Source organism: Phaseolus vulgaris, chromosome 11, assembly GCF_051622355.1.
Source record: "Phaseolus vulgaris cultivar YP4 chromosome 11, ASM5162235v1, whole genome shotgun sequence".
Lineage (NCBI taxonomy): Eukaryota > Viridiplantae > Streptophyta > Magnoliopsida > Fabales > Fabaceae > Phaseolus > Phaseolus vulgaris.
Window position 1 is genome coordinate 10,798,580 of NC_143508.1, and position 13,876 is coordinate 10,812,455.

General features: G+C 30.3%; 2 protein-coding genes across 2 annotated transcripts; both read left to right on the forward strand.

The window, feature by feature from the left end:
• Nucleotides 1-444: 444 nt before the first annotated feature.
• LOC137834077 (uncharacterized) lies at nt 445-1,878 on the forward strand. Its single transcript, XM_068642144.1, has 4 exons — nt 445-641; nt 1,049-1,128; nt 1,220-1,434; nt 1,648-1,878. The coding sequence occupies exons 1-4, from the start codon at nt 445-447 to the stop codon at nt 1,876-1,878; spliced, it is 723 nt and encodes a 240-aa protein (XP_068498245.1).
• Nucleotides 1,879-9,164: 7,286 nt separating this feature from the next.
• Nucleotides 9,165-13,499, forward strand: LOC137826654 (protein STRICTOSIDINE SYNTHASE-LIKE 3). Its single transcript, XM_068632757.1, has 4 exons — nt 9,165-9,681; nt 11,294-11,575; nt 12,102-12,269; nt 12,832-13,499. Exons 1-4 carry the CDS (start codon nt 9,353-9,355, stop codon nt 13,235-13,237), a joined length of 1,185 nt encoding a protein of 394 aa, XP_068488858.1. The 5' UTR covers nt 9,165-9,352; the 3' UTR covers nt 13,238-13,499.
• Nucleotides 13,500-13,876: the final 377 nt, after the last annotated feature.

Sequence of the window (13,876 nt, forward strand, 5' to 3'; positions counted from 1 at the left end):
CAACTTCGGCTTTATTAAATTTTGTTTGGGAAAAGATTAAGGAGGACATCATAAGAGAAGTCCATAATTTTGAGGAAGACGAAAGATGACCAAGGGGGACGAATGCCTCCTTTATTTCCTTGATTCCTAAAGTCGATAATCCACAACATCTGAACGACTTTAGACCTATTTCTCTGGTAGGATGTTTATACAAAATTATGACAAAAATTATGTTTATGAAGATGAAGAAAGTGTTGCATAAAGTTATAGACACTAGACAATCCGCATTCCTGAAGGGCATAAGGATTTTGGATAGCTTACTGGTAGAAAATGAAGTTTTGAAAGAAGTCAAAAGGAGAAAGAGCAGTTGCATGTTTTTGGGAGTTTATTTACTACATGTTGAAGAGGCTAGGTTTCTGTGGTAAATGGATTTGTTGGATAAGAGCTTGTCTTGTCTCCTTAACGATGTCCGTGTTGGTAAATGGGAGTCCTACTACGGAGTTCAAATCTAGGAAGGGGTTGAGACAAGGAGATCCCGTAGCACCGTTTCTTTTCCTCATTGTGGTAGAAGGTTTAGCTGGAGTTATAAGGGAGGCGGTCGAGAAAGATTTGCTAGAAAGTGTGGAGATCGGAGGCAGGTCCATAAAGGTTAATATGCTTCAGTATGCAGATGACACATTGTTTTTTTGCAAGGAAAAACAAAAAGTGTGTTCGTTATCAAGGTCATTCTAAATTACTTTGAATTAGCTTCTGGCCTTAAGCTCAATTTTCAGAAAAAGCAGAGTCGGAGTGGTAAGATGCAACTCTCTATTGGTACAACAGTTTGCGGCTATTTTGAATTGCGAGACGACAAAGACTCCATTTAAATATCTAGGATTGTTAATAGGTGGAAGCCACAAAAGATGTAAGTTTTAAGAAGAGGTGATGGAAAAAGTGAGAAGAAGGTTAAGCAAATGGAAAGGGAAGTTTATCTTTATGGCAGGAAGACTTTGCTTAATTAAATTGGTGTTGTCCGCTCTCCCTTTGTTTTTCTTGTCTCTTTTTAAAATGTCGGTTATGGTGATGAAAGAAATAGTGAGGTTGTAGAAGAATTTTTTGTGGGGATGGGGATCAGAAGGCAGGAAAATAGCATGGGCTTCGTGGAAAAAGGTTTGTAAGCCAAAAGAAGAGGGAGGGCTAGGCATGATAAATTTAAGGCGTTTTAATATTGCCTTGTTGGAAAAATGGATTTGGCGTTTAGGCTTTGAGAAGACGGGTTTGTGGAAAGAAGTTCTTGATTCAAAATATGGAGGTTGGAGGGAACTCCAAAGCCAAAGAAAGAGCAATACAGATTCTCTTTGGTGGAGGGATGGAAGGAGGTTTGGTCTCTGGAAGAGTGGAAAAATAATTTTGAGGATAATTTCTCTTGGGAGGTTTGGGGATGAGAAGGAGATAAGGTTATTGGAAGATAGATGGGTAGGTAACACGAAACTCAAGGACGCCTTCCCGAGACTATTCACCATATGTTCCACCAAGGATTCACCCGTTTGGCACGCAGGGGAGTGGTCATAGAACTCAGAGTGGTATTGGAAGATCGAGCGGAGAAGGATTATGTTTGTGTGGGAACGGAATCAGGAACAACATTTGATGCAAGTTTTAGGGGAACATAGGGTTATTTTGGATTAGTAGGATTCTTGGGCTTGGAATGACGAAGAGTCAGTTGTGTTCACGGTCAAATCCGCGTACAAAATGCTTAAGGAAGAGGGTCAAGGGGTTGAGAGGGAGCTGTATGGGGGTTTTTGGAGGCTGAAGGAACAACCATCTTCACATCTCATAGCATGGAGGATTTTGGAAGACAAAATAGCGTCTAAAGCAAACTTGGTTAGAAGGGGATTGTGTATGACTACTGTTATGTGTTAATTATGCGGGGAGGAAGAGGAAACCACGTCTCATCTCTTTTGTACTTGTAGAGTTGCCTGACTTGTGTGGTTTAAGTGCTACGGATGGATGGGGTTAGTAGCAACGGATCATAGGGAGCCAAAAAAACATTTCGAAAGCTTCAGGTTTAGTGGGGTCAAGGAAAGTGTTAATCAGATTTTGGGGGGCGTGTGGATAACAGTTGTAGGAGAGTTGTGGTCTCATAGGAACAAAAGGATATTCAAATGTGGCAGGATAGATCACTTTGAAATCTTTACTCAGGCACGACGAAGGTTTGGTCATGGGTTCTGTCTAAAACACGTATTGTAAGTTTTTCGTACTCAAATTGGTGCCTTGAACCTATGATTTGTATGATGTCAATCAATCTTTCTAGGAGATAGGTAGCTTGAGTATAAGATATTTGCTTTTAGGTTTTTTCAATTTTTGCTAGGAGATCACTAGATAAGAACCTTAGATTGGTCTTTTGTATAAGGGTTGAGATATCCCTGAAATACCTCTTATTTATTCATTCATTTTTTATAAATGAGAAACGATTAGAAACGACGTGATTTTGTATTTTACTATTGAAAAAGAATGAATTGAACATACAAGAAGAAAAAATTTATAAAAATATCTTAATTATCTCTTATACATTTGATCAAAAACAAATTATTTTTTATTATATTTAATTTTATATTATAATATTTATCAACATTAAATAATATGCATTGTAGAAAACTTGAAAGCTCTCCTAATTTAATTCTCATAGTGGAACCTACACTTTATTTTAGGATTAAATTTTTCAAAATTGGGACGTGTAATTAATTGTTCTTTCATAATAAAAAAAAGTCCAAAACAAAAATTTATAAAATGAACACATAAATATTTGATAATGTTGACGATAAAAATGATAAAATTGACATCAGGATCGATTTAGAGTTTGCATAATTAATTCTACCCGTGTTAATTCCATAACTAATACTAATATTTTACAACTATAGTAAAAGTTATATTTATTAATTTTATAACAAAGATGACAAAATTAACTTATGTTTACGAATTAATTAAAAATAATCTCCCTAACTCAACTCACTATATTAAAAAAATACATATCTCAACTAAATCTTCAACAAATTAGTGGATTTTCTAAGAGTTACCTTTAACTTATCTAGTTAATTAAAAAAACGAAAAGATCAATAAAAAAGTTCCAACATTCTTCCTTCAGAAAAAAATTCAACATAAATTAATAACAATAAACCCAATGAGTAAGTAAATAAAAAATATTACTCGCAAATAGATTGAATTTCATCTTGAAAAACCATTTAATATTATCATTTAACAAATATTAAAATATTATTAATTTTTCATTTATGAACACAAGGTGAGAATTATTAAAAACTAAATATATACTTATTTCATCTTAATTATTAACAACCAAATTTTAAAATAAAACTAACAAAATTAAAAATTGTATAGTAAAACTGTTACATTATATTTATATTAAACATATATAACAATTGTTAAATGCTTAACAGGCGTTTAATTATTTTAAGAGAATTCAAACAAAATTAACTGAAAAATTTTATTTTAACTAAGACTTTTATATTTTTTCTTATTATCCTAAAACCAAAATATAAGAATATACCGAACTAACCATTCATATGAACCTCCTTCGATTTTCACCACCTGAATAACTTCATCTGTATGATTTCATTATCTCAAGAGAGTCAAGATATCTCCTTATAGACGAATCCCTAGTCAATGCACATCTTAACACGGTATTTTCTTTCCTAAAAATACTATGTCTTAAAATTCATATTTCACATCTCACAATATCCAAAATCACATAATTAAATCATAGCAAAGCTTATAATTTCATTTAACTAATAATTTTATAAAACTACACATTACATTGACAATTAATATTAATGTTTAGCATTATACAAGCACTCTCATTAAGTTAACACACATACACATTTTCACACTTCAATCTCAAACAAATCTCAATCTACTCAAAAACAATAAATCTTGCAAGAAAATTTGAGATTGGTGACTACATTACCCCCACATCCAGATCTTCTAGCCTAAGGTCTATTGGCAATTTAAATTAGCTTTCATTACCTAAACTTGAGCAGATGCTCCCTAAGAGCTCCAAACTACCAAAAGCTCAAGGGTAGCCTAACCTGCTCCAAAGAGCCCTGATAAAATATCTAACTATACCACTAGGATCGTGAGCTAACGGAAACTACTTAAGAAGATAAAAGCATCACCTGCAAGCTTAAACTAAAGACAAACCTAACTAGATCAAAACTAACTCAAAGGAAAATGAGCAAATAATGAACTTACTCTATCTAAGATTTAGATCGGACAATCTTATAGAGTTCATTGCTAGGAGTCCAATGGCAGACTCCAATCATCAAACTGATAAAAGGGGAGGTCAGAATCTTAGAGAAAAGACAGATAAAAAGAAAATGGAGTTTTTATAGAGATGATGATTCTTTTAAAATGAAACCTGAATAACTGAATTTCTATTTATATGCTCTTTTAAATTTAATAATAAAATATTTAGGTGTCGTTTTAATTATACCACATCTACTCTACAACTATTCTTCTCGGTCATTACATTATCTGTAACCAAATAATATATATCTTATGATAAAAAAAATACATATTTAATAACATTTATGATCTCAAGTTAATATCTATATCTATATATATATATATATATATATATATATATACTTTTACATCATATGATAATTTATCATAAAAAATATTTACATTTGGCAAAGGCCGCTAAATAGGAAAATAATTTTTTGAGACCATAAACAATAAAAACATACATCTCTGACACCACATTATAATAATATTATAATATTTAAAATTAAAAAATAAATTAAATATGATTAAAATATTATTTTATTGGTTTGTAAAGTGTATATTTTCTCCTGTTTGTTTGTGGTGTTAACATATCTAAACCCAATCAAATAAGACAAAGAAAAATATGATGTTATTTTTCTTCTTTTAGTGTTTTTTTTCCTTCTTTCTAATTCTGGCAATCTACAATAGTCACTTTTTGTCTGATTGTTGGCCCAATAGACCTTAAATTTTTATTTTAGTTGCAGTAGGTGATTTCTTCCTGTACATCCCATGACTCCTTCCTACACACCAATACTTTCAAAATTTTCGAAAAGATTCATTTAGATTTCTACAATCTAAATAAAAATTTATATTCTATTATATAATCCAGAATATAAAGTTTGTATTTGAAATTGTACAATCAAAATAAAAAAGTTACAAAATTAATTTTTTTTTATCTTATAATTTGGAAAATCTCTAAATTTTATATTTGAAAATTAAAAATAAAATAACAAAAAAATATCAAAAGATAATTTAAGTATTTTTTTATAGAACGGGATAGGGGTGTAGGAAGAAAGTAATAGACTTGCTGGAAGAATTCGCCTGCAGTCCACAAATCCAGTCCAAATCCTAATCACTGAAGTTTATCTTTATATAAAGTTGAAAATAATATATGATAAAATATTCTTTTGTCAAATTTTTTAAGGTTTACTAGATTTTTTACCAACTTTAACTAAGCTATTTTCGGGCAATATTACTTAAAAAATTTCAATCCATATCAATAAAATGTTAACTTCAACCAATAATATTTAACTTAATATTAACAATAAGTTAAAACTAGTCTATTAATAAATACATTTCTCGACGTTAATAGAAAAAACTTAATATTTTTAATAAAAAATAATCTCGAGGAAAATGATAATCTATTTATATTTTTGAATTACAAAATATTATCCAGTATTAAAATATTTTTTACCTTCGATGATTTTTAAAACATTTTATACAACTGAAAAAATTAAAAATTAATAAAATAAAATATTAAAAGAATAAAACAATTTGAATAAAAAAATCAAATTCAAAATTTTGAATTTACTTGAAATCATACTTTTTATCAAAGCATATTATAAGAGATATAGAACAATTTTTTGAAAAGTGAAAAAATAATTAGAAATACTTTATTTCATTAACTACCAATGATATAAATGGTCTCCCTTTTCATGAATATTGAAAAACTGAAAAAGGTTTTCTTTAAATTAAAATTTCAATAATACTATTTTATTTTCCAAACATTAGTTATTTTCTAATAATTTTAAAAGATTATAATAAAAGATAAATTAAATGTTAGTAATTTTAATTTAATAAAATAGATAATATGATAACATTTGCACACACACATGCGAACTTCTTTTCCTAATAAATTCATTTCAAATTCTTTTTACAAATAAACATGTGCTAAAAGTTTTTAGAAAAATATATTTGTTCACTCTTTTTTTCTTTCTTGAGAGATAAATTCACAACCCGATACAATGTTATCGACGTAAAAAACTTATTCAGAATTCACTCTCTATATATTTGAATTATTGTTATCCATTTAAAAAAATCTCATCAAATTTTTTTATGAAATAGTACTATTTTCACTTTTATTTAATTTTGTTTTTATTTTAATATCTACATCATTTTTTACTTTTTTTTTATAACATTATTTTCACTTTTAAATATTTATAAAATTATAGTGAATTTAAATATTTATAAAATTGAAATAAAATAAAATTTAAAATGATATCAAAATAAAAAAATATTATCTGGATGGTTTAAAAAATTATAAATAAAAATTAAGTTATTCATTGATGATATGTATGTAATAATAACAAAATTACGTGAATAAATTTATTATTAGGTTTAATAAAAAATAAATGTATAAATTATAATTTTAAAATAAAAATTAAGAAAAAAATTATATTTAAATTTAAATATTATGTAAATAATGAGTTATATATAAATATATGTCATAAATTATAACAACAAATATGATTATATAATATATATTTTTAATCAACAATAAAAATTTAATAAATAAGAGTATTTGGGTATTCCAACCCATATACAAAAATCTCTTATGCTAGAAAAATGAGGTTTTCACATAAAAATGATCAAAACATAGTCATATTCTGCATAAATAATTATAATAAACTTAAACTTCTTTAAAAAACATCGGGATATCAATACATAAATCAAATTATCTATAAAAAAAATCCATCAATTTAGTCAAATTTCAGAATATAAGCATGTCAGCTCAAAAGAAAGACTTTATCTATTTGTTATCTACTGTAGTTTTCCAAACAACCATTGTATCTATAGTTGTACCCCAATGAAATTCCTCTCATGCAAACCGAGAATTCAACCAAAAGTAGAGAAATGACGTTAATCATTAATGTAATGATTTTAAACATTCATATACATTAATACACCAGTCAAAATAAGAGAACTTTGACTTTTGAAATTTATAATTTACGCATGTCCACGCCTTTACTTGGGCCAAAGCAAAAATTTCAACAGAATCCACCACTGCATTATTGAAAATTATCTTATTCCTATGGTTCCAAATTCCCCAAATAATGGAAATCCACATACATTTCCAAACACAATTTCCCAAGTAGTTTAGACCCATAAAACTTATTTGTTCAAAATGTTGAATAGCATTATCACAATGCACAAAAGTTCTACCAGCCCAAGCATCAGACATATACCACACTTTAAAAGTCACTTTACATGTGAAAAAAAATATTTACTGGCTCAAACCCACACATGGCTCACATCCCCTCCAGCCTGAATTCCTTTGTGTCAAATTATATAATATTTCTTATAATTTCTTAGGGTTTAGGTGTAGGTTTTAGTGTTGGGCTTTACATATTAGGGTTAAATGTTTTATTGTTTAATGGTTTAGAGTTTAGGGTTTATGGGTTATGGTTTAGGGTTTACATTTATTTTACCCATAATATTTACTTACATTAAAATATCTATAAAATATTTTATTTCATTCTCTTTGTATTGATATTTTTTCATAAATTTTATATATTTAATTTTCAATTTTCAATTTTCAAATTTCAAATTTTCTTCTATTTCAATTTTATAAATATTTAAATTCACTACAATTTTATAAATATTTAAAAATGAAAATAGTGTTATCCGAGAGAAAAAAAAGAAGTTAGAAACAGTGCTAGATAGAGAAGTAAAAACAAAAAGGTGCTTGTTAGAGATCTCACATCGAATAGAGATTAAAGCCTTTCATTGTATATAAGTGGGTGCAAACCTCACCTCATTGAGCCGGTTTTATGGGCATAAAACCGGCTCAATGAGGTGAGGTTTGCACCCACTTATATACAATGAAAGGCTCTAATATCTAGTCGATGTAAGGAAATAATCAATATTAAATACTAGAATCATAACATACAAAAATAAAATAAAAATAAAATACAAGAATCATAACATACAAAAATAAAATAAAAGAGAAATAACTGATAATTAGAAAAGACTCCCAATTAATAAGTCTACTTCATAACAGTGCTAGATGAGAAAACAAAAGTGGGAATAGTATTATTTGAGAAAAAAAGTCCACCAAAATTAGGGTAAAATTTTGAATAGTTTCCGATTTTTGGCGACACTATTTATAGTTGAAAATTTAGAGGTTTTCTTTTTTAGATACTTATCATACCCACCAACTTATGTGAAATATTTGAAGACGGGTAATTAACCCACATTAAAGGACATAATACTCTAATATATAATGAAACATGTTCCATCAACATTGAATCTATATATACTTACGTTCAATCTTATCCTCACTAATCTCGAAATACAAAGCAATCACATCTAGATTTTTTAGAAAATATTTCCTTCAAACATGAGGACAATCTCAAATGATATTAGATGTAGATTGACCAACTTATGTAATACATCAAGATAAAAAAAATAATTAACATATGCTAAATTAAATAATACTCTTTTAATCATGGTTATACATGTTAATTACTATTCATCAATAAAAAATTTCATAACTTTTTTTTAGATAAACTCTCAATAGACTCTCTCAGTAGACTAGAACCTGAAATGAGACTGGAACCTCAAACGTTAAGAGAATGAAAAAAAAAGGAAAAACAGGAACAAAAGTAAATAAAACAGAAAAATCAATTGTTACTTAATAGTGGAAAGTGGTTATTTTCTCAACGTCATACAATAACAATTTCATCCCCTTTTAAGAACAATCAAATTTTGAGTGATTTTCCTTAATAGAATGATGCTATTCAGAAATGAGAATTCAGTCCTTGAAAATCAAATTTTAATCAATTTTTCAAAAATAATACTGTGTAAGATGACCATGGTTAATGAGCACGTGTAATTTGATAAATAACAATGGTGGTTTGGGTAGTTGAAAATAAATAGATTACGAAGTTGGTGAATTTAGAAATTCAAAAATATGAGAGAGAAAAAAATGCGTTGGGCATTGAAGAGTTTTAGGTATCACGAGGCAAATGCGTTGCCACCTACCCAACACACCTGCTATTAGTTTGTTTCATCCAACTCTTTATTTTCACCATTTCTTTCTCAGAACCACTTTTCCATGACTCTGCTGCGAGGCCTTGCCATCGTCTTCCTCTTGGTTGCTCTCTACTGTGGGCTGGACCCCTTCCACCACAGCCCAATAGCCCATTTACCGGACTTCCAGGCCACCAGGGTGGACCTGCCCCCATGGTCGGAGTTTCCCACCGACCAAGACAAACATAATCTGTTGCAGAAGTCGGAGATTAAGTTTGCGAACGAGGTGCAGGGACCAGAGAGCATTGCCTTCGATCCTCTTGGTCGTGGCCCTTACACTGGTCTCGCTGATGGAAGAATTGTCTTCTGGAACTCTCACTCTTGGGTTGACTTTGCTTATACCTCTCCCAATAGGTACAACCTCACTTCACCACTTCACTGTTTTTAACTATGTTTCTAAAACGGTTCAAATTCTCAATTTAAATTGTCGCCCATTTTCATTCTGCACTCTAGTTTTGTAGTAGAAAATGAAAATCCCGAGAATGAGTTCGAGTTCTAAGAGGTGGATTCACCGAGATTTATGGTTAGTGGTGGTTCACCTGAGTTCTGAAGCTAAAGTCAAATAAGAGTTTTAGAATAATAGAGTAAAAGTAGATCAAAACTATTTAGTAAATAAGAATACTCGTTGATAAGTTATTTATACTGAATAATATCTTAATAACTGATTCTGTTATCAAACACGAAACCGATTTGTGAGGTTAGTTACTTTTTCCAGTATTAACGAGATATGTGGCAATTACAAGTGTTTAATTTCTCGGATGATAACCTGTTCTTATATTTTGGTAATGGATAATACATTTTCTATTAGTGGATGACGTGATTGTTTACTCTTCTTTCTTTTTTTCTACACGGTTGCTGCAATTTTGTTATGCATTTGGTAAGATGCGCACATGATCACATATGTCGGTGGACAGATTTTGTAACTTTTATATATTTTATATGATGAATGTTTTTTTTATATAACTAATTTTTATAATGCAAAAATATCTTTTAATTTAGCTATTAAAAATATCAAATGCAGATGGTGGTTTTTGCAATTCCGTGGGATTTTTTTTTATCCACTTAGATGATGGTGTTTGAAATGCATATTAAGATTATTAAGATTTAAGAGTGTCTATTTTGAGATAAGCGGAAGAGCCTCCTTTTGCAAACTGTGTATTATAATATTGTTGGCTTTTTAAAGAGACATGTGAGTTTAAAACTGATTTTGTTATAGGAACAACTTGAATCTTATAATATGTTACACCACGTTGAAATTGAGGATGTTGGAAAGATTTTAATAAAAGGTAGTTGTCGAGGTTTCTATGACTCAACTCCCTCCGATATCATTGTTTAGTGATTTTTTCTTATATATATTTTTTGTTAGTTTCTTTCTCTCTTTTTCAGTATTTTGTATTTTGGGCTTTGTTAGAACTTAAACAATTAATTGGATGCAGAAAGTTTTGAGTGTCACTGATTATTGTTCCAGTGAGATTGTAATTTGAATAAAAATACTAACAGTAAATATTTGAAATTAACGAGAGAGGTACTGAGCTAGTAATTCGGGTGTGCCACAATTATTTTAATATAGCAATATTAAAAACGTTAGAACATTTGGGGGGTTGACCATGTACCTTTGGGTCACCCCGTCCCTTCGTTACTTTGAAAATAAGTTTCTTTAAGGATGAAAAGTGTGTAACTAAACAGCCTATTTCAAATCCACCATAGCTGCAAAATCTATCAATTCTTTACTTGAAGATGCCAACAGAACTATCAATGCAAGCCTTTTTTTTCCTAGTCTCTGATTTTCCACCCCACGTTTCATATTCCATCATTGTTGTGAGACGCTACCTTCTTGTGAGATGATTGTTTTACATGCCAGTGTATTTTTTTATTTAAGTTTAAGCACAAGAGTTTTTATAGGAGTGATGACTAAATGTTACAATATGGTTTCCACTGTATGGTTATGTTTTGATTTTAAACACAGGTCGGAGATATGTAATCCTATAGCATCTGCAACCCCATTTAGTTATGTGAAGACTGAGCATATCTGTGGAAGGCCTTTGGGACTCAGATTTGACAAGAAAACAGGTGATTTATTCATTGCTGATGCATATTTTGGGCTCTTGAAGGTGGGGCCCGAGGGTGGCTTAGCAACATCTCTTGTAACTGAGGCTGAAGGGATTCCACTGAAGTTTACTAATGATGTTGATGTTGACGGGGAAGGGAATGTTTATTTTACAGAGAGCAGTTCTCATTATCCGAGGAGGTAGACTTTTTTTGTTATCAGAGTTGCAAGTTTAGAAGTTGTCACCGTTTGGATATAAGTATTCTAACATAATTATAATGTACCACTGCTGAAAAGGGAATATTGATGTCATTATTAAGAATGTTGAACTCTTATGTTGCCACACATCACATCATAGAAGTGAAGAAAAGTGATTACATTAGTATTTGTTAATGGAGGTTTGGGCATGATATTATTGGGGAGTGTTGTACGCGTTAGTCAATAACTGAAGTAAATCCAATAACTATAAATGCAACGTTTGGTTATTTTTCTTTCTAAAACACATTCAGTTTTAAGAAATGGCATGTTATTGTTTAAAATGTATGTAAAGGTTATTATTGTTAGAGTTTGTGGGAGTCCTACATTTTATAGAAAAGAACAACTTTGAATAATATTTAAGGAGAAAGATCCAATCTACTACCTGATCTTGGGCTTCGAATTTTGAAACGCTTATATTGTATTGTTCCATCTGTTTTGTTCTGTTGATTCTGACATAATTGTTGTACAGGAATTTCTTTCAACTGGTACTTTCTGGGGATGATAGTGGCAAGGTTTTGAGATACAACCTAGCCACTAAGGAAACCACTGTTCTTCTTAGGAACATTCAATTCCCAAATGGCATTACCTTAAGCAAGGATGGTTCCTTCTTTGTCTTTTGTGAAGGGGTTGTTGGCAGGTGAATCTAATATACATATTTCTGCATTTTCTATATACTAATCTTTCATGTAGAATTTCTTATATGCTCTTAAAGCAAGAAAAACTTCTAGCTTAGTTTTTTTTTTCTGTTTCACAAAGGGATCTTGTAATATTTGCTCTTTAATCAAGCTGAATGACCATGCTAAGGGATTTTATAATATTTGGTCTTAAACCAAGCTGAATGACGCCATGTGATTCATATAGTCAAACCTCATCATCAATGTGTTTTCCACTAGACTATTTCTTAATACAAAATCGAAATGCTACTCTTCTAATTGCAAAAGACTTCTCTTGCTTTGGAGAACCTATGAATTCCTCCCCATCGTTGTTATTTACCTTTATATAAGCATGCTTTATACTCAATTCGTCATAAGAAATTTAGTTCTTATTTACTCTTAGCCTGATAGTAATAGATCTCTCTAGGTTGCAAATGATGCAAATCCAGTTTATTGATTGTTGCTGTTAGCTGATGGCAATTGCTTCTATATCTGAATTCAAGTTACTGCAAAAGTCACCTTCTCAGACCATTTCTTGTTATGCAGGTTACGTAAATACTGGCTGAAAGGAGAAAAAGCTGGTACTTCAGAGATTTTAGCCGTTCTACCTGGATATCCTGACAATGTGAGAGTCAATGAAGATGGTGATTTTTGGGTAGCTCTTCATTGTAGAAGGTATAAGTATGGATACTATAGTGCTAATGCCCCCTCAGGGATAAGGAAAATCATACTCAAGCTTCCTATACCAATAAAATTCCATTACCTGCTTCACATAGGAGGCCGCCTACATGCACTAGTTATTAAGTATAGCCCTGAAGGTAGAATTTTGCAGATATTGGAGGACAGTGAGGGGAAAGTTGTTAAAGCGGTAAGTGAAGTGGAAGAGAAAGATGGTAAACTATGGATGGGAAGTGTTCTCATGCCTTTTGTTGCCGTATACAACTTGAAATGAAGCTCTGTAGATTCTCTTTTCTATGTTGACTTGGCAGTTGAGGAAGTTTTTGATTAACATCATCAATAATGGATCTTAAATTCCTAGTTTAAAATTGAAATCCTGTAACGAGTTTTGCTTCCACATTACCATTAGTGACTAGTGTTTCCATTGATAAACATTTTTGCTTCTTAGTAGTGGCTACTAGTGTTTGTTTCCATTGATTAGCAAAATGAACATTTGGTTTGGTTTGATATTCTAAATACTAATGTGTTCTACCTTATGGTTTGATTTGAGATACAAAAATATTATACTGGAGAGTAAAACACGACATTGTGCATAAGCTAAGAGTGAAGGAGCAGTGTGTAAAAAAAAACCACCATGAAAAATGAATAATTTTGTGGAATACGTTTGTGTAATGATTGAATAGGTGGAAATTGAAGGGGAGACATAATATAAACAATAATTATCATGAAAAACTGAAAATGAATAGTTTTATGAAATATAACTTCTTCGTAAGTAGGAAACACAACAAAAACGAAAACAAAATATATGAAGAGTGAAAAAATTCTCATTCATTTAAATAGGGAGAAGTTTTATTTTCAAAACTATTTTTACGATAAAAAATCACTAAAATTAATATATTTTTTTTAACTATTT